Source organism: Pseudorca crassidens, chromosome 5 (assembly GCF_039906515.1).
Source record: "Pseudorca crassidens isolate mPseCra1 chromosome 5, mPseCra1.hap1, whole genome shotgun sequence".
Taxonomy (NCBI): Eukaryota; Metazoa; Chordata; class Mammalia; order Artiodactyla; family Delphinidae; genus Pseudorca; species Pseudorca crassidens.
In genome coordinates this window covers 114990468-115013017 of record NC_090300.1, presented here as the reverse complement: position 1 = coordinate 115013017, position 22550 = coordinate 114990468, and the positions used below count along the sequence as shown (strand labels likewise).

Below are 22550 nucleotides of genomic sequence, written 5' to 3'. Positions count from 1 at the left end.
AGGCCTAGGACAAAAAATGATAGGTCCGTGCTCAGTGTGGCACAGTGATATAGCAGGACACATCACCTCAATCTCTTACTGGATCTTATGCACTTTTGATATTTACTCTGATTCATAACCTCACACCGATTTCATTAATGAAATATGAATAACTATATGTTGATAATTTAGAAGCAGTCTTACTCTCTGGTATTCTAGCTAGCCCAAATTTAAGTGTAAAACAAACTGGATGACATGAGAACTTCAAGGTTTGCAGTAAATGCATTGAGTTTCCTATTTTGTCATTTAATGGTTAAAAAAATCCTCCAAGAATTCTCTCTCAATGATGCTGGCCATTTTATGTAAGGACCTTTATGATGCCAATTCCAGCCACACTTAGAGACCTCTTAATACTATCTGCTCAAAAACCATCAGTTGATAATTGTACAATATCATTAATGGGAATATTGTGTAATTATATTTTTTCACTGCATTGTTAATTACCAGAATGTGTTCATGTTGCTTTAGAGCCCCTGCAGTATAAACGACATGAAAGAATTTCCCCAAGCAACGGATTTTTCTTAACTATGGCTATTTATGGATTTTGGACTTTTCTTCTTTACTAGGGTTCTGAGTATATAAATCAGTGTTCTTAGTAGTTAGGAAATGACTACAAATTATACTAAAGGACTTAAGATAATTAGAGCTAATCCTTATGATGAGACAATTACAGACATGAACAATTTGGGGACTCTATAATTTAGTGCTAATATTGGCTCTGTAAATCTCAACTTACAATTTTAATTCTATAAATAGTTTTGATTCATACGGCAAAAGAAATATGAACATATTTTAAGTAGATTTAAACATAAATGCTTATATTTAAATACGAACAACTCATGTTTAAGTATATGTATATAGAAACCATTTAGTACACACATCACAAATAAAATATGCTGATAAACATGTTCACTAGGCTCACTTACTAACCATTAGGCCGTAAACATTTTGTAGCTAGAATCACATGAAGAACATGTGAGACAGCATAATGTAGAGCCATGAATTTCATAGTTTCTAGCTATCTTTATAGTCCATTCTCCACAAGGAATCAGAATGTCACATTATAATCCAGTTCATTTATTAAGAGAGTCAAAATGCATGCTAATCTATCCAGTTATTTTGACTACCTTAATGACTTAATCACTATGCAAACCATTAGTATGGCTCAAAAAATAACTGACCACACAATAATCTACTATATTATGTCATCCAGGCAAAGTATTATGTTCTTCTAGGGTCAAAATTGAGTTACACAATTTAATTACACAAATTAATTACATAATTTTTGCAAACAGTATGTCAAAAATTTGAAAACAGAAAATTTGAAAATAACTTTAAATACAAAATACTTAGGGCTTCCCTGGTGGCGCAGTGGTTGAGAGTCCCCCTGCCGATAGAGGGGACACGGGTTCGTGCCCCAGTCCAGGAAGATCCCACATGCCGTGGAGCGGCTGGGCCCGTGAGCCATGGCCACTGAGCCTGCGCGTCCGGAGGCTGTGCTCCGCAATGGGAGAGGCCACAACAGTGAGAGGCCCGCGTACCGCAAAACAAAACAAAACAAAACAAAAAAATTTAAAAGGCAAGTTTTGAAATGTTCTTAGAAATTGTAAAAGTTAGCAATAGCACATAATCAGAGTGATAACATCATTTGATGAAAAGGGCATTAGACCCTTAACAATCTATATATATACACTTGTCATAAAAAAATCAAAAATTATTTTGAAAAATAAAGGTGACATATATAATAATTTCAATTTTTACATACAAGCTTTAGTTCACAAAATATTTTCTAAGAAAAAAATCTTATTAATGTAGAAGTAGATATTATCTCATTTAATTTAGAATATGAAAAAGAGTAAACTTTAAGAATCAAAATTGATTTTGTCTGAAAAAAAAAACCTAAACATTTTCATAATTCTGGATAGAGCAAAAAACATTTCCCAACTTAATCTATATTTTCAATGCCTACAACTGAGGGACAATAAGAAAGATACCTCTATGCCAAATGTCCTATTTAAACTAGAAGTCTACCTTTGAATCACCAAATTTAGAATGGGAATAAACAGATGTACTTCTTAAGGATAAGGAGATTAATTGGCAAAGTAATAGATGCTAAAACTATTGCTTTATTCACATTTCACCATTAAGACTGCTTAAGTTATTGTAAAGGAATCTAATTCATTTCAGGTTCAATAATCTCTGCTCTTCCATTTGTGCCATGGAATTTGAATTTATGAATCAGAAAAGAGACAGAGAGCACCCCGCCCCTCCTCATGCACTGATTAAGATATAGGTTAATAATAGTTCCCATATCAGGAACCAAAATATAGAGAAATCATTATGCTAAAATGGAGTTCCAAAAACTGTCAGTAAAGAAGAATGGAAAAGTTCTGCCCTATAGCTTCTTGGCATTTGTGAGATACTCCGACCTTAGCATATACGTTTCAACAGTAGTACACATGCAGTTCTCCTCTGGCTTAACAGTTGCAACTGATGGAGCATATAAAGAAGACACTGGGATGGTACCTGGTGATGCTGCAGCATATATGGCTATTTTAAGATTCCTTTGTGCTCTGTTTGTTGCTATCTTTGAAAACAGATTTGACACTTAATCAGCAGATCCTTTGGATTATTGAGCTTGCAAATTAAGCTTTGGCAAATACAGTGTACTAGTTATGATGGACAGAAATTTCATGGAAAAGAAAAAAAATTACATTTTTTCTCCCCTTCCCTCTTTATTCTAGGCATGTGGGAGGCAGAAGGTGGTTGAATGAGACCTAGAGCACTTAGGGTCATGTTCAAGAAATCTGATTGGATCCCAGCGCATATTGATCAGTTTAATAAAGAGTTCCATTATGATGATGCATTCTTATATTAGGTATGTATATTAATGTAATTTTTTTCTTTGGCTCTTTGAAGGATAACTCTGGTAAGAATGAATCTGTTTTATTAGATTTTCAGGTCTACTTGGGCTCCCTTATTCTTTTAAAAAAATTTTATTTTATTATTATTATTTTTTGTTTGTTTGTTTTTTGCGGTACGTGGGCCTCTCACTGTTGTGGCCTCTCCCATTGCGGAGCACAGGCTCTGGATGCACAGGCTCAGCGGCCATGGCTCACGGGCCTAGATGCTCCACAGCATGTGGGATCTTCCCGGACTGGGGCACGAACCCGTGTTCCCTGTATCGGCAGGCGGACTCTCAACCACTGCGCCACGAGGGAAGCCCCCTCCAAATTTTATTATATTATTTTATTGCGTTAATATAAATTATTACAAAAATCACAATGTCATATACAAAAATATATGAAATACTATAATGAATATTTTAGGTACACACACCTTGCTTAAGAAATCATCCCTAACCACCAACCAATTTTTTTTTTAATTGAATTACAGCTGAGTTATTGGGTTCCCTTATTTTTACATTAAAACCAGTGATCACTTCATCTGGAGTCTAAAGACTTATTTAAAATGAGTCATTCCTAGATTGGTTCAAGATGGTGGAATAGAAGGACATGCACTCACTCCCTCCTCCAAGAGCACTGGAACCACAACTAATTGCTAAACAATCATCAATAGAAAGACACTGGAACTCACCAAAAAAGATACCCAACATCCAGAGATGAAGGAGAAGCCGCAATGAAATGGTAGGAGGGGTGCAATCATGATAAAATCAAATCCCATAACCGCTGGGTGGGCAACTCACAAACTGGAGAACAATTAAACCACAGAAGTTCCCCTACTGGAGTGAAGGTTCTGAGCCCCACATCAGGCTTCCCAACCTGGGGTCCAGCAATGGGAGGAGGAATCCCCAGAGAATTGGACTTCGAAGGCCAGTGGGATTTGATTGCAAGACTTCGACAGGACAGGGGGGAAACAGAGACTCCACACTTAAAGGGCACACACAAAGTAGTGTGCACACCAGGACCCGAGGGAAAGAGCAGTGACCCCATAGGAGTCTAAACCATACCTACCTGCTAGTGTCGGAGGGTCTCCTGCAGAGGCAGGGGATGGCTGTGGCTCACCGCAGGGACAAGGACACTGGCAGCAGAAGTTCTGGGAAGTATTCATTGGCTTGAGGCCTCCGAGAAGCCACCATTAGCCCCACCAAAGAGCCTGCAGGCTCCAGTGCTGGGTCGCCTCAGGCCAAACAACAACCAGGGAAGGAACACAGCCCCAACCATCAGCAGACAGGCGGATTACAGTTTTACTGAGTTCTACCCACCAGAGCAACACCCAGCTCTACCCACCACAGGTCCCTCCCATCAGGAAGCTTGCACAAGCCTCTTAGATAGCCTCATCCACCAGAAGGCAGACAGCAGAAGCAAGAACTACAATTCTGCAGCCTGTGGAAGGAAAACCACATTCACAGAAAGATAGACAAAATGAAAAGGCAGAGGACTATGTCCAAGATGAAGGAACAAGATAAAACCCCAGAAAAACAACTAAATGAAGTAGAGATAGGCAACCTTCCAGAAGAATAATTCAGAATAATGATAGTGAAGTTGATCTAGGACCTAGGAAAAAGAATGGAGGCAAGGATTGAGAAGATGCAAGAAATGCTTAACAAAGACCTGGAAGAATTAAAGAACAAACAAACAGAGATGAACAATACAATAACTGAAATGAAAAATACACTACAGGGAATCAATAGCAGAATAACTGAGGCAGAAGAACAGGTAAGTGACCTGGAAGACAGAATGGTGGAATTCACTGCCATGGAACAGAATAAAGAAAAAAGAATGAAAAGAAATGAAGACAGTCTAAGAGACCTCTGGGACAACATTAAATGCACAAACATTCACATTATAGGGGCCCCAGAAGGAGAAGAGAGAGAGAGAGAAAGGACCCGAGAAAACATTTCAAGACACGATAATTGAAAACTTTCGTCACATGGAGAAGTAAATAGCCACCCAAGTCCAGGAAGTGCAGAGAGTCCCAGGCAGGATAAATCCAAGGAGAAATACACCAAGGCATATAGTAATCAAACTCACAAAAATTAAAGACGAAGAAAAATTAAAAGCAACAAGGGAAGAACGACAACTAATGTACAAGGGAACTCCCATAAGGTTAACAGCTGATTTCTTAGCAGAAACTTTTCAAGCCAGAAGGGACTGGTACAATATATTTAAAGTGATGAAAGGGAATAACCTACAACCAAGAATACTCTACCCAGCACGGATCTCATTGAGATTGGATGGCGAAATCAAAAGCTTTACAGACAAGCAAAAGCTAAGAGAATTCAGCACCACCAAACCAGCTTTAAAACAAATGCTGAAGGAACTTCTATAAGTCAGAAACACAAGAGAAGACAAGGACCTAAAAACCAAACCCAAAACAATTAAGAAAATGGTAATAGGTACATACATATCAATAATTACCTTAAATATGAATGGATTAAATGCTCCAACCAAAAGACACAGGCTTGCTGAATGGATACAAAAACAAGACCCATACCTTATGCTGTCTACAGGAGACCCATTTCAGACCTAGGGACACATACAGACTGAAAGTGAGGGGATGGAAAAAGATATTCCATGCAAATGGAAATCAGAAGAAACCTGGAGTAGCAATACTCATATCAGATAAAATAGACTTTAAAATAAAGAATGTTACAAGAGACAAGGATGGACACTACATAATGATCAAGGGATCAATCCAAGGAGAATATATAATAATTATAAATATATATGCACCCAACATAGGAGCACCTCAATACATAAGGCAACTGCTAACAGCTATAAAAGAAGAAATCGACAGTAACACAATAATAGTGGGGGACTTTAACACCTCACTTATACCAATGGACAGATCATCCAAAGTGAAAATAAATAAGGAAACAGAAGCTTTAAATGACACAATAAACCAGATGGATTTAATTGATATTTATAGGGCATTCCATCTGAAAACCACAGATTACACTTTCTTCTCAAGTGCACATGGAACATTCTCCAGGATAGATCACATCTTGGGTCACAAATGAAGCCTTGGTAAATTGAAGAAAATTGAAATTGTATTAAACATCTTTTCAGACCACAATGCTATGAGATTACAAATAAATTACAGGAAAAAAAAACGTAAAAAAACGAACATATGGAGGCTAAGCAATACGCTACTAAGTAACCAAGACATCACTGAAGAAATCAAAGAGGAAATCAAAAAATACCTAGAGACAAATGACAAGGAAAACACGACGACCCAAAATCTATGGGATGCAGCAGAAGCAGTTCTAAGATGGAAGTTTAGAGCAATAAAATCCTACCTGAAAAACAAGAAAATTTTCAAATAAACAATCTAACCTTACACCTAAAGGAACTACAGAAAGAACAAACAAAGCCCCAAAATTAGTAGAAGGAAAGAAATCATAAAGATCAGAGCAGAAATAAATGAAATAGAAACAAAAGCAAAGATCAATAAAACTAAAAGCTGGTTCTCTGAGAAGATGAACAAAATTGATAAACCTTTAGCCAGACTCATCAAGAAAAACAGGGAGAAGACTCAAATCAATAAAATTAGAAATAAAAAAAAAAAGTTAAAATGGACACTGCAGAAATACAAAGCTTCGTAAGAGACTACTACAAGCAACTCTATACCAATAAAATGGACAACCTGGAAGAAATGGACAAATTCTTAGAAAGGTATAACCTTCCAAGACTGAACCAGGAAGAAATAGAAAATATGAACAGACCAATCACAAGTAATGATTGAAACTGTGATTAAAAATCTTCCAACAAACAAATGTCCAGAACCAGATGGCTTCACAGGTGAATTCTATCAAACATTTAGAGAAGAGCTAACACCCATCCTTCTCAAACTCTTCCAAAAAATTGCAGAGGAGGGAACACTCCCAAACTCATTCTATGAGGCCACCATCACCCTGATACCAAAGCCAGATCAAGATACTACAAAAAAAGAAAATTACAGACCAATATCACTGATGAGTATAGATGCAAAAATCCTCAACAAAATCCTAGCAAACAGAATCCAGCAACACATGAAAAGGATGATACACCATGATCAAGTGGGATTTATCCAAGGGATGCAAGGATTCTTCAATCTATGCAAATCAATCAATGTGATACACTATATTAACAAATCGAAGGAGAAAAACAATATGATCATCTCAATAGATGCAGAAAAAGCTTTTGACAAAATTTAACACCAATTTATGGTAAAAACTCCAGAAAGTGGGCATAGAGGGAACCTACCTCAACATAATAAAGGCTATATACGACAAACCTACAGCAAACACCATTCTCAATGGTGAAAAACTGAAAGCATTTCCTCTAAGATCAGGAAAGAGACAAGGATGTCCACTCTCACCACTATTATTCAACATAGTTTTGGAAGTCCTAGCCATGTGAATCAGAGAAAACAAAGAAATAAAAGGAATACAAAATGGAAAAGAAGAAGTAAAACTGTCACTCCTTTCAGATGACATGATACTATACATAGAAAATCCTAAAGATGCCACCAGAAAACTACTAGAGCTAATCAATGAATTTGGTAAAGTTGCAGGATATAAAACTAATGCATAGAAATCTCTTGCATTCCTAGACAGTAACAACAAAAGATCACAAAGAAAAATTCAGGAAACAATCCTACTCACCATTGCAACAGAAAGAATAAAATACCTAGGAATAAACCTATCTAAGGAGGTAAAAGACCTGTACTCAGAAAAGTATGACACTGGTGAAAGAAATCAAAGATGACACAAACTGATGGAGAGATATACCATGTTCTTGGGTTGGAAGAATCAATATTGTGAAAATGACTATACTACCCAAAGCAATCTACAGATTCAATGCAATCCCTATCAAATTACCAACGGCATTTTTTACAGAGCTAGAACAAAAAATCTTAAAATTTGTGTGGAGACACAAAAGACCCTGAATAGGCAAAGCAATCTTGAGGAAAAAAAAAAAAAATGGAGCTAGAGGAATCAGGTTTCCTGCCTTTATACTATACTACAAAGCTACAGTAATCAAGACAATATTGTACTGGCAGAAAAACAGAAATATAGATCAATGGAACAAGATAGAAAGCCCAGAGATTAACTCACACACCTATGGTCAACTAATCTATGAAAAAGGAGGCAAGGATATACAGTGGAGAAAAGGCAGTCTCTTCCATAAGTGGTGCTGGGAAAACTGGACAGCTACAAGTAAAAGAATGAAATTAGAACACTCCCTAACACCATACACAAAAATAAACTCAAAATGGATTAAGGACTTAAGTGTAAAACCGGACACTATAAAACTCTTAGAGGAAAACATAGGAAGAACACTCTTTGACATAAATCACAGCAAGATCTTTTTTGACTCAACTCCTAGAATAATGGAAATAGAAACAAAAATAAACACATGGACCTAATGAAAGTTAAAAACTGTTGCACAGCAAAGGAAACCATAAACAAGACAAAAAGACAACCCTCAGAATGGGAGAAAATATTTGCAAATGAATCAACGGACAAAGGATTAATCTCCAAAATATATAAACAACTCATGCAGCTCAATATTAAAAAAACAAACCACCCAATCCAAAAATGGGCAGAAGACCTGAACAGACATTTCTCCAAAGAAGATGTACAGATGACTAAGAGGCACAAGAAAAGCTGTTCAACATCACTAATTATTATAGAAATGCAAATCAAAACTACAATGAGGTATCACCTCACACTGGTTAGAATGGGCATCATCAGAAAATCTACAAACCATAAATGCTTGAGAGGGTGTGGAGAAAAGGGAACCCTCTTGCACTGCTGGTGGGAATGTAAATTGATACAGCCACTATGGAGAACAGATGGAGGTTCCTTAAAAAACTAAAAATAGAATTACCATATGACTCAGCAATCCCACTACTGGGCATATACCCTGAGAAAACCATAATTCAAAAAGACACATGCACCCCAATGTTTATTGTAGCACTATTTACAATAGCTAGGTCATGGAAGCAACCTAAATGTCCATTGACAGACAAATGGATAAAGAAGATGTGGTACATTTGTACAATGGAATATTACTCAGCCATAAAAAGTCACAAAATTGGATCATTTGTAGAGGTGTGGCTGGACCTAGAGATTGTCATACAGTGAAGTAAGTCAGAAAAAGAAAAGCAAATATTGTATATTAACGCATATATGTGGAATCTAGAAAAATGGTACAGATGAACCTGTTTGCAAAGCAGAAATAGAGACACAGATGTAGAGAACAAATGTAAGGACACCAAGGGGGAAAAGCAGGGGCTAAGTGTTGGGGGGTGTGATGAACTCAGTGATTGGGATGGACATATATACACTTATATGTATAAAATAGATAACTAATAAGAACCTGCTGTATAGCACAGGTAACTCCACTTTGCTGTACAGTAGAAACTAGCACAACACTGGGAAACAACTATACCCCAATAAAAAAACATAAAAAAATTAAAAAATAAAATAAATGGAGTCATTCCTAAAGCATCAGTAGTTATCGAAAACAAGATGCTGCTGCTGAGAAGACAGGGCCAATCTTTACCTTTTGACCGAGTTGGATCAGAATTCTATTACAGGCAGTGTTCTATTTCTCATGTGCTTGCAGTGCTGTATTCCTCTACCTCTTATGGAGACTTATCTGACCTTCTCCATTCCACCTGCTAATTTAGAACTGCACAGTCCATATTTGGAAGATCAATTCAATTAGTGCTTGAAAAGTAATCTCTTGACTGTTGCTGCCACTGGTTACTTGGCTCGTTTTAATTATAACAGAATATCTTTGCTCTTAAAAAATCAAAAGGATGTCAAGATATTTTTTGCCCACCCTCAAAGATTGCAAGCCCTCGCCTAAGATGATAATTTTTCCAAAATTGGGAGAATATCCTCAAAGCACCTAGTGTCTTGACACGCTTAAAATACCTAAATAATTATTGAATAGTCACAACAATAGTAACTTTTGAATACATGTGCAGTACCATTTTGCAGCTTCCCCAAAGCTTGGCTGTGTTAATTAATTTAGGCCTCGCAAGAACCTCTTGCTGTAGGCAGGATACTATTATTAATCCTTACTATGCAGACAGGGAAACCGAGTCACAAAAAGATCAAATTACTCAAGTTCTCATAGCTGGTAAATGATCCCAAATTCCCTGCCATGACATGTTGTGGTCTTTTTTACTATATTACCAGGCTTCCCTTCCCAACAGAGCCCTCTTTGGATACACGAACCTTTAGGAAAGTTGGCTATATAACATTTTTGCTATCTGAAACTTTCAAACCCCTTTCAGTCTAGTTCAACTGGTTCAAGTTCAGCTTTATCACAAGTGGGTGCTACTTCTCCATGACTCCTCTTTATGAGCTGTCACCTTCCCTAACCCCTCAGGGGTCTCTAACTCTTTTGGTTATTTCAGAGCTTTAAGATCATTTTCTTGTTCATGTCAGAAACTATTTGTATCAGTCTTATTTTACATGTCAAAACTGAATGTTCTGACAAACTACAGCAATCATTCTTTGGAGATAGAAACCACTAGCAGCTTTGAGCCCTCCCTCTTGAAAATACATATGAATCTAGATCTCTATCTAAGCCATATCAACATCATCAACACCCCACCTCAACACACACATAGGGTAACACCTAGGTTTCCTAAGGCTACTGACTTTCCTCAGAGCTGATAATCAACAACTTAATCTTGCTCATCCCTGCTCGTTTTATTTATTTTATGCCACTGTCTTTGACATATATAATATGGCAGCTTACAAAGTAAGGTGCTGGTACCACCCTAAGAGTTGGGGATATAGTAGAAAAATGGAGGAGCCAGGGGTACCAAACAGATTCTCATGCTTGACTTTTACCCAAACTTAAAAAAAAAATGAGAGAATTTAACAGCAATGATAAAGCCATACATTTGTGGGATACATCCTGGCCTCACATAAGTGAAACAAATCTTTCCTTTTTCTTTTTTTTCCTTCTTTTTCTTTATTGGAGTATAATTGCTTTACAATGTTGTGTCAGTTTCTGCCGCACGTTGAAGTGAATCAGCCATACGCATACATACATTCCCTCCCTCTTAGACCTCCCTCCCCCCCACCATCCCACCCAACGAGGCCATCACAGAGCACCAAGCTAAGCTCCCTATGCTATACAGCAGGTTCCCACTAGCTATCTATTTTATGCATGGTAGTGTATTTATGTCAAACCTTACCTCCCAATTCATCCACCCTCCCCTTACCCGCTCCGTGTCCACACGCCCATTCTCTATGTCTGCCTTTCTATTCCTGCCCTGCAAATAGGTTCATCTGTGCCATTTTTCTAGATTCCACATACATGCGTTAATATACGATATTTGTTTTTCTCTTTCTGACTTAAATCTTAATCCAAGACCTTTTATTGTGAAACAAACAAAAAAATGCAGATCTGAGACAGAGAGAAGAGGGAAGAGGAAGAAAGATAGATATATAACTAGTCAGGAAAAGGAAAACATACATAATGCAGATGTGGACTTGGCCATAAATTAAACGAAGAATTCCTCCAAATCTGCAGAGCTTCTAAATTCTACATTAATTTTTTTTATTGATATAGTTGATTTATAATATTAGTTTCAGGTGTACAACATAGTGATTCAAAATTTTTATATATTATACTCCATTTATAGTTATTATAAAATATTGGCTATATTCTCTGTGCTGTACAATATATCCTTGCAGCTTATTTATTTTATACATAGTAGTTTGTACTTCTTAATCCCTCCCCCTATCCTGCTGTTACCCCCTTCCCTCCCCACACTGGTAACCACTAGTTTGTTCCGTATATCTGTGACTGTATTTCTGTTTTGTTATATTCATTTGTTTGTTTATTTTTCAGATTCCACATATAAGTGATAACAAATGGTATCTGTCTTTCTCTGTCTGACTTACTTCACCAAGCATAATACCCTCCAGGTCCATCCATATTGTTGCAAATGGCAAAATTTTATCTACATTTTTAAAATAAATTAAATTTAGTAGTCTAAAGCAATATTCTTTCATTGTGTCAACATCACAAAGTAAAAGTTAGTTAATATAATACAACACTCTCCTCAGTAATATAAGGAAACCAGAGAATTTTATAACTAGAATGAATTCAGTCATCAATAACTACATGAAAGAAAAAGATGTATATACAGATTCTTTTAAGGTGTTTTAAATTAAACTTCATTAGATAACCAATAATGTAGAAATCTGCTTAATGTAAAATATTACAGAGAAAGCAAGAACAGAAAGAAAGTAAATTGTATAAAAATAGAAATATTCATAACAGAAAACTAAAATGTGCCTTCCTTTTATTTTTTGAGAAATAATTTTTAATCCTATTAATATTCAAATTTCCTCAATTGTCAGCTAAATATCCTGTATTATTTGTTTTTCCAAAACCCAGTTCAGTCTAGCACCACACATTGCATCTATTTTTTTAGTGCAATCCTATTTCCCTACTCTCTGCCTTGTCTCCAAGTTGCTTACTTGTTGAAGAGTTGTTTCCTTGGACAAAAACACATCATTTTGAAAATACAGAATTAAATTTAAATGAAATGAAAATACCTTAAAAATCTTACTTACCAAAAGAGAATAGGGACAGTTGTTATGTTCAAAAGGTTTAGAAAAGAAATCGGTATTGTGGTCCAGTCTCTGGTGTCCTCCATATTCCGCTGCATCTGAATCTAGCACAATTTTGTACGTACAACTCTTAAGGAACCACAACGGTTTAGGAGTTGAATGAGACATTATAAAACATTTCTGAGACAGGACTTAAAAGTGAGTATTTTGAAAACTGTTTAATGATGATTTGTGCTATGTTCTCATTTCTTCTCTAAGATTTCTGAGTTTGAGTTTATCATGTTTGAAAGGGGCTTTATAGGCTATCTAGTCCGCACACCCGTGGGATCCTTGTTATCCTTTTATCACAGCTCGTCACATGATCATCCATACCTATTAACGAAGAATCTACTTTCCTCTTCATGTAACTAATTCCATTTGTTAGAAATTCTTCTCCATATTAAACAGAATTTTGATTTCTTGGGACTTTTTCTACCCAGAAAAGCCATAAAGAATAAGTTCAAAATACAGTAATTTTCAAATATTTAACAATAGCTATTTTGTCTCCATATGTCCTCTGCATACATAACTAAATACTTACTAAATGTAATCCCAGAACCTTTGATCATTACTCATTTGATATGGCTTTTTACTATTTCCCTATCTCTGAATTCATTGCAGTTTGCTAGATCCTGGTTGATAAAGTGAGGAACACAGAAGAGAACTAAAGGTCCATGTGTGGCCTGAAGACCAAGTAGGCTCATTCTTTCCCCTTGGTTACAAGCAGCATGCTTCTATTAATGCACAAGATCATGCAAACATACTATCCATCATGCCACAGGTGGATTCATGTTGCAATCATGTGATCTGCTACAACTTAACATCTGATTTTTCACAATGAGCTATTATGCATGTTAGCATTATTGTATTTATAACAAAATAACAGCTATGGTTATTATGTTCAAACTTATGCTCAGAAAGTCTAGAAATGATACTTGATTAAAAAATCCACAAGTAAATATAAATGGGTACCTAGAAATTTAAGTTTCTTCTAGCCTAAGGAGGGAGACAGATAGGTGTCTAGGTGCTTTGTATTTTCTTTTCCTCGTATATAAATATTTAATCTCAGAAACATTTGTACCTTTTCATTACAGCTAAAGTTATCACATTAAAAGTACATGGGAAAAAAAAAAGTACATGTGGATAACAAACTATGACCATATTTTCATGCCTAGGGGACTTCTGTGTGGGTAAGAGATGCAGATGGACGCACCACAGGAACTTTTGCTGGGAGTGGTGGCGCCATTTCAGTCAATCCAGGTCAGCCTACTCTGATGCAAATTTAGACTAATACCGTAATCAGCATGTTACTGTGTTTAAAAGAGAGGGAGAGGGAGGGGGAGAAAGACTGAGTTCAAAAGGTGACTACTGGGCACAAGCTCATTCTAAAGTCACTCAGTAGAGCTGCACATGATTTGAGCATATGGATTTATTTAATGGGGAAATACACACAGTGAAAATAAATCATTAGGGGCATGGTAAATAAATGAAACATTGTGGAATGAAAGGAACTACTAAAATAAAAGTTTAGTTTTGGTTCTTCATCCTAGTTCATTAAATACTTGCACAGTCTTCAAAAAGCATTAAACAAAAACAAAAAGAGTACAATACAGTTTAGAGAATAATGACCTAGAATCCTTTCTAAAACACTGGAAATACAGTATCAATTATTAAATTATTGGTTAACAGCATAGATTATTGGTAGTTGTGACTGAAGACAGCAAGTATACCATGAAAAGCACCGATTCCTAACCTGTGGGTTGATAATCACTGGTCATTGTGTTATAAGGGTCTCACAGAATGAGTAATTATGTTATTAAAAGGGACTGGGATGGATTCTATATGTACATTGTCTGAAGACTAAATTATGTTATTATACCCATCTGGTACTGTATTTCAAAGAACATGCACTTTTTTGATTAATGAGATATAAATTCATTTAAAAAATCACAGAATTTGTAGTAAGTTTTTTGATATATTTTCTCAATCAAGGATACTGAAAGAACAATTGTTATATAAGAAGCAATTTTTTTTGACATTGAAAGGGGTCATCACACTGAAAATGGTTAGAATCTACTCACTTAATCTATAATTTATAGCTATAAAGAAAAAGCTTACAAAAGCCATAAAGTTTCAAAATATCAGTTTAGACATATTTCTCTGATCTATAATTTAAAGAAAAAAATTCTGTTGTGGCCACTTTCGGAATTCCCCAGCCCTGTGTCTCTATTACCCAGGGAATATAGCCATGTCCTTTAGAAAACACATCCCTTAAACTCCAGAAATTCCAACAATTTAAAACACTAGATTAAAAGTAATGATTGTGAAAGAGCTTTATAATTGTAAATTACTACAACATACTACTCAAGTGTCAACTTAAAAAAATGCACAATGTTAGAGTTGCTAGTTAAGTTTTATTTGGGGCAAAATGAGGACTGTAGTCTGGGAGACAGCGCCCCAGATAGCTCTGAGAAACTGCTCCAAAGAGGCAGGGGGGAAGGTCAGTATATATATGGTTTTGGTGACGGGGGAGTACATGCAATCAAGCGCATATTTTTTACAGAAGTTTTCTACTAGTCTCGTGCAGGTTACTGCTAGTCACAGGAGCAGACGTCACGATGAAGGATTTTAGTGCTTTTCTATATATGAGGAGATACAAGAATTGGGCTCATAAAATTGCTCCTGAAAATATCTAACTATCTGAAGGCCTGATCTGCCAGTTTTTCCCAGAGCACAGAGTGCCTCATTTCTGCTCTCCACCCTGAACTCCTTTCAGGGGGTGTTGAAAGTCAGCAGATGCAGCAGCTCATGATTTAATCCTTGTAGACGTAGATGGCAAGTGCCAATGGAAAATGCCAATTCATAGTTGACACAAAAATCAGGCAACCCTGTCTTTTAGGAACACTGCTTAGCATAAACATTTTTAAAGAGGTTTTATGCGCAATTGGATTTTTGTTTTTCTCTTCTCTCACTCAGGCATTCCCTCACTCCCTATTTCTCATGTACATGTGAGCACAAACAAACAGACACACAGATACACACATGCACATGACGTGGGACCCACACAGCACCAATATCCCTACAAAGCCCTGTCTTCCACTAAAGAACATCCCTCTGAAAATATAACTCAGAGCCAATTTACACTTAAACTACCTTCTTCATGTGGTTTCCAGTTCCACAGTGGATAAAACAAATTTAGCAGGACATCTCAACACCTTCACATCTCTTTAATTCATAGCTACCTCCCTACACCTAGCAGACTGCCTTCTCATAATAGCTTCTCAATACATCTTTGAAACTGATATTCAGGATGACAATCCTGATTCACCAAGAAAGGCCAAATTACATGTCTTATTTTTTATATTCGAGGGAAGTAGGAGAAATTATTTTCCCATTCACTTAATACACACAATGTAGGAGGCACTGTACAAGATATAAAAAAAAAATGACTAAGATGTGGTTTTAGTTCACATGCAACTCATAGCCTATTAAGGGGAGATTAGAAATGAATATGAATGTCTATAAATAAAACAGAAAGCAATATGCAATGAGAGGTAGAGCCAAGGAGGGAAGGTAGGATTGACAGTCTATAAACAAAAACTTTTGAAGGCTAGGCTAGACTGTTAAGATTTATTTTGTAATTAAGTATGAGAACATTGAAGGTTTGTGAGAAAGGTTATGACAATCAAAAAAATTAACCTGGGGCTTCCCTGGTGGCGCAGTGGTTGAGAGTCCGCCTGCCGATGCAGGGGACACGGGTTCGTGCCCTGGTCCGGGAAGATCCCACATGCCGCGGAGCGGCTAGGTCCGTGAGCCATGGCCGCTAAGCCTGCGCGTCCGGAGCCTGTGCTCCGCAACGGGAGAGGCCACAACAGTGAGAGGCCCGTGTACCGCAAAAAAAAAAAAAAAAAATTAACCTGAAGGTTGAGGGTAGAATAGGATGAACAAAGGAAAGGCTAAGTCAGAGAAACCAGCCAGGGACCTAACAATGGTTCACGGATAGTAGTATGGCTAAACTTGGATAATGCAAATGGAGAGACATACATAAACCAATGAGATTTTGGATGTGCAGCTAATGGTACTCAAATGTAAGGAAACTGATGCTCAATTTGGGGAAACACTTGGAAGGGGAGAATAGTTGTGCCCAAAGACACACAATAAGTTTAGTGGCAGAGCTGGGATGTAGACACAAGTCAAATTCAGATCTAATTACCCTACTCTCCTCAAGTGGATGCCTATTTTATTGCCAAGAATCAGGCAAAGTGTTTTCGCAGGCAATTTCTTGTTTAATTCTAAATTTAGATTCTAAGCATAAAGAGGTTGGAATGAACATGACATGAAGAATAAAAACAAGGAAAATAGATAAAGTGATATCCATCTGAGTGTTTAATTAAATTTAAAAGATTGGTGTTAAAGGACTGTAATTCTTAACATTACTTAAGGAGTCTGGATATCTGAGGTTTATTGCATTTGTTCTAGATCAATTTCTTGTTTAGTTGGTTCATTTGGTCACTTGATTGGGGAACACAAAATTATTGAACTGAAAAAATGTACCTTGCTCAATTTGGGAAAATACAGCAGGGAAAGAATGATAGAATTTTTATAGAGATTTTCTTTTAAAAAAGGAGATCAAATAGATCCCTATCCATTTGGTCATCATTTTAAAATATTATTTCTTCTTATTTTAAATTCAAGAGCTTCCTAAGTATTTGATATATCTATCAACAGGTTGAAGTAGATAAGAAGTTTTAAGCATTATTTTATCATGTGTCCTTAAATTTGAACCAAGGAAGAGCCATGTTCTGAAGACCTGTACTAATAAGATTAAAGAACAGTGAAGACATGAAGACTCTTAAATTCAATGGCTCTTCAAATACTTCAAAAGCTGCTGTGTTTGCTCAGCCACTTGATAAAGTGTCTGTTCAAAGTATAAGGATTTTGATGTAAGAAGTACTATCGTTTAAATCATTCTGCACTATACTCACTTCACTCCTGCTGAAGAAACTAAGGACATTTATTGTAAGGTACAAACCCTGAGGTTTCAGACTGAGTGACAATAAAAGGGGTTCTCTAGTGACTAGGTGGCCATAAAGATGGCAAAGCTGGTAAGTTACCATATATCTTTAAATCTAAGACACCTTCAATTTTAAGATGAATTATTTTATACACCTCCAATAGAGAAAAATATCACTACCATGATAATCACTGTAAGATACATCCCAATTGAAGACATGTTAAAATGTGAAAAAAATGTACACTTAGAATATATGAATTTGGTACGTTATTTTTAGATCTGATTCTTTAATCAACCCACCCATAGTATTATGATTGCAATAACTTTTGGGAGTTAAGTGACCCCAGGAGAGAGAATCTGTATCAAAGGCAGAAAACAGTAGGTACGAAATTCTAAGGAACTGTGAACAAACATCTGGCAGTATAAGAACAGGTGGTAGAAAACAAAAATAATTTCATGTTTTTAACAGTCTAAAGATAACCACCCAGCACAGGACTTGCCTCAATGTTCTAACATAATGCTCCCCTTTCTATGTTTCATGAATTGAATTTTATTTATTGCCAGCCCTAATTCACAAAATCTTAGGTTATGGCTGTATAGCGTCTCAAATAGATCTGTCTCTCTATTTTATAAATATAGTTAAATTATACATCATTTATTGTCCTGAACTACAGAAATGGTCATAAATGACAACCTTTAGTTGCTCTCTCTGCTCTCTTTCCAAATATAGAAGTAGCAAAAACTTGTAATGTGTTGCTGTATGTTTTATGAATGTATGTGTGTTAGAGTGAGGCAGGTGTGTGTGTGTGTGTGTGTGTGTGTATCTGATTTAGGCATTTCTATCTTTAGCTCTGTCATCTAGAATATACGATGATTTAAAAATTCACCAATGGAAATGGAAATGATATTTTCATTATTTGTTTGAAACTATTATAGGGCGATGGACATTTATGAGTATATTACTTTCAATAGACAATATCCATTTAGTTTTTTGCTCTACCTAACTTTAATTTAAAAAAAAAACTCCCCCAATATTATACTATTTCTAAAATAAAATTAAAAGAGGGTAAAATAAAAATAAATAGGAAATTTACTACTGAATGTAGTCGAAGTATATTTTAAATATAATGAAAGGCAAGTGGAAATTCCCTTTAAGGGTACAATATATTTTTTAAAATTTTTATTAGTTTACATTAAAATTTTATTGTCCTTGAAAAAAGCAACAACTTCAACGCATGAGCTACACGTGCATTCAAGTTTGTGAACAATGTTTTCATTAAAAGTTTAAATGACAACCACATGTTTTAATTAAGTGAAAAACAAAAGTATATTTCTAGTATAATTTAGAATGTGCTTGTTTCATCAGTAGGTTTCTGATTTTAGCCTAAAAAATAAACTCCAACTCCTGCAAGCTTACTTCCTTAACTATACATTCTTAGAAATTGTACAATGCAGAATAACAATAAAGTAAACTCAAAGGATGAGGGGGTCAAATATAATCTACCATGTTAATTAACGGATTGCTATGCTTTTTGAAATGCATTTTCAAGCAAATTATTAGTTCATTCTTAGGCACCAAATTGAATAATATAAAATATTGAGCACTACATAGTTCTCTATGCAAATAGAAATATTATTCTAAATACTTAACAGAATTCTTTGACTAACCTAATTAGGAACTTTTCTTTGTCCTAGAAGATTATATAACTTGAACTAAAAAATGTCACTGTTTCTCAGTAACTCAAGAAAGGAAAATAAGGAAAAAATATGCCCACATTTCTAGACTAACCTCCCTCTAAAACTGTTGGTCTTTGTCTGTGACATTAAAGATTATTACCCAAAGAACTTATAAATTCAATTATTTGATGAAGCAATAGCAATTATTTAGAACTGCAAAAGAAAAAACAACCAATTTTTATACATCTTTTAAACACATACTTTGTCATCAAAATGAGTTTTGACCATGCAGATGCAACATTTTTTACAAACATATTGTGCTTGTGCTTTTGAACTCAAAATAATTTTGACATAGGCTATAAAGAAACGTCTTCACCCAAACTTACTCTAATACATCCTTTAATAGAGTCCTATGCAATGTATATATAAATGGAAAATATAATTGGAACCTTCAAAGTTCCTGAAAAATAACGACAATTAGCGTAAGCATCATCTAAGCTATTTCATGCAGACAGACAAGAATAGGAGAAAGCATCCTAAAACAGTAAAATACAGTGGGTGCATGGCTTTGGGGTCCAACAATTGCATTCTAAACTCGATTCTGCCAATTACCAACTGTGTGTCTTCCAGCAAGTTACTGAATTTCCTGGAGGCTCAGTTTCTCACTGGTAAAATGGAGGTAATATATCAGAGGGTTGCTGCAAGGATTCACAGAAGCAATGTACATCAAGTGCTTAACACAGTGCCCAGTGCTGGGAAAAATGCTCAAGTTATTAGCTGCTCTTTATATTATTATTATAGACCCTGGACCATTTAAACTGCTGTCTAAAGTGATGAAAAATGTAAAAGTAGGTTGATTTACTTTCTTACTTTTTACGCCCAACTTGGCCTTTGCTTCCTTTGTGACCTTTTTTTCCATTCCTTTCTCCCATGTCTTTGTTCTCACTAGAATCTAAACACTTTTCCTGTTATTTAAACAAGCTGAACATTGAAGTTTGATTGGACAGTACATTGAACTATTTGAGGACTACACACTTTTTAAAATTTTATGATTTTTTTTTTTTTTCGGTACGTGGGCCTCTCACTGTTGTGGCCTCTCCCGTTGCGGAGCACAGGCTCTGGACGCGCAGGCTCAGCGGCCATGGCTCACTGCCCCAGCCGCTCCACGGCATGTGGGATCTTCCAGGACCGGGGCACAAACCCGTGTCCCCTGCATCGGCAGGCGGACTCTCAACCACTGCGCCACCAGGGAAGCCCTAACATTTTATGAATTTTTAAAAATGCTCCTCATGCTTCTGAGAAAGATTGAGAAGCCTACTCTGAACATCCTAACTGAAAATTAAACACTTCCCCACACGCTCTTGCATTTGTCCTGATTTTTCAACACAGCATTATCAACTTTTATCATCCTATAAATTTAATTATTATATTTTCTCTCTTCCTTTAATTAAAATAAACCTCTATAAGAGAAATATGTCTTTCCCCATCCCCCCTCTTCCCCTCTACCTGGGACCTAGATTAGTACCTGGAATATTTATTGAGTGGATCTTCTTTTCATTATTTTCCTATGGTAGTATCCTCCTTGGGTTTTGATCTATGCATGCTCTTGCTAAACTTTAAGAAATAATTTAACACTACTTTAGTCATAAAAGAACAACCTTGATTTTCTTCCCTCATTTTATAGAGTTAATATTCCAGATCCGTACAATGTAACGTCTAACACAATCCCATTTCATTATCTATAAAGTTTTACTTGGACATTTTAAAAGATTTTTTTCCTTCTTTCTGGAACAGTCACAACAGTTAAACAGATGCATGTCAGCTTGAAGCAATTAATTCTCAAGTGAATAACTCTGATTGGTATGAGCCCTGGAGGCAGACATTTTATATAATTCTTAGTTGAAGTGGATAAATGATTACATGTTTACTAAAGTCGACATATACTCAAAGACTTGTATTTTCAACTTGACTGCTTAGCCTTCTTTATACAGATGACTGAAGTTAAGCATTGAACATCAAAATGACTGTGAAAAATCATATATATATGATTTTATACATAATTTGGCAAGGCCAGGATATGCACTTAGGTATAATATTTTCTACACTCTACCACCATCTGCCAGTTAAAGTCTGCAAAGTAAATGAACATTAAAATACTTAAACATTTGAAAGCTTACTCTTTTAGTGTTGGTAGTAGAAACATCCTTTTTCTTTATTTGAAGTCAAAATTTATTAGGAGTAATGTATAGTCTATATTCTTCTTTCTCTTTTAACTTTTAAGACCAAATAGAAAATCTGATACTTTAGGGCTTACTCAGTGCTTCAGAAAGGTAAATGAGAAGGGGCTGAGCTAGCTTTCCTTGAGAAACTGTCAAGTAAAGCTTACAGGAGTATGTGTGTATGTTTGTGTGTGTGTGTGTGTGTGTGTGTGCGCGCGCACATGCATCATTACTCCCAGTCATTCCTGAGCACTTCTGGGCACACAGTCAGTAACTATCAAAACTTTACCTAGGTTGATGATTGTGAGGAAAAAGATTCAAAGTAAACATTTCTCCACAGGCACCAAAAAAATTGAGTGAGAGAGCTTTAAACACACATACACATGTGATTGCTAATATATATTTTTTCCAGGGGTATAATAAATCTAGTATAGTAGTTTGCAATTATCTTGAAAACAATCATATTGGTTTAATCTTACTAGGTAGATGTGGAAAAGAATTACACAAGAAAAGAGTAAAGCTGCTACGTTATTTCTGAAAAGTGCATTTTTGTACAATTCAAAACAAAATGAACCAATGTTTTGGCTATGATAGTCAAATATAAAGATGATTTACGTAATTGAAATGAGCAAAAATTCTGGCACATTTTGGATCAAATTCTATGTAGACTTAATTATTTATTTTTATAGTTATTTCACAAATGTTGAGTTTTATTTAGACTATCCAAATATTATTAAAATTCCAAAGTGATGTGGCTACTATGGTCATGAAAGAGTTAACCAAATCCAGTAAGACAATTCTGTATATCCCTTAGGTAAGTTGTCTGAAGCTGTCAACAAACAAAATATCACCAGGAATAAATTTCCTACATTCAAAATTATTAAGGCAAGAAAAGGAAATATATACAATTAAATGAAAGAAAGCTGATGATAGCAGGACGCTTCTCTTTCACCTCTTTGTAAAGTGTTCTTTATTCTATGGGATTTTTAGTCCCCAGACTCTT

The 22550-nt window shown here is 35.8% G+C and overlaps 1 protein-coding gene across 1 annotated transcript in view; it reads right to left on the bottom strand.

Annotated features, from left to right (window-relative positions):
- Positions 1-22550, bottom strand: part of GBE1 (1,4-alpha-glucan branching enzyme 1) — a 292532-nt gene that overhangs the window by 4475 nt on the left and 265507 nt on the right. Inside the window, exon 15 of the mRNA XM_067739200.1 lies at positions 12602-12719. Within this exon, the coding sequence (XP_067595301.1) occupies positions 12602-12719 (118 nt within the window). The remainder of the gene's footprint in view (positions 1-12601; positions 12720-22550) is intronic.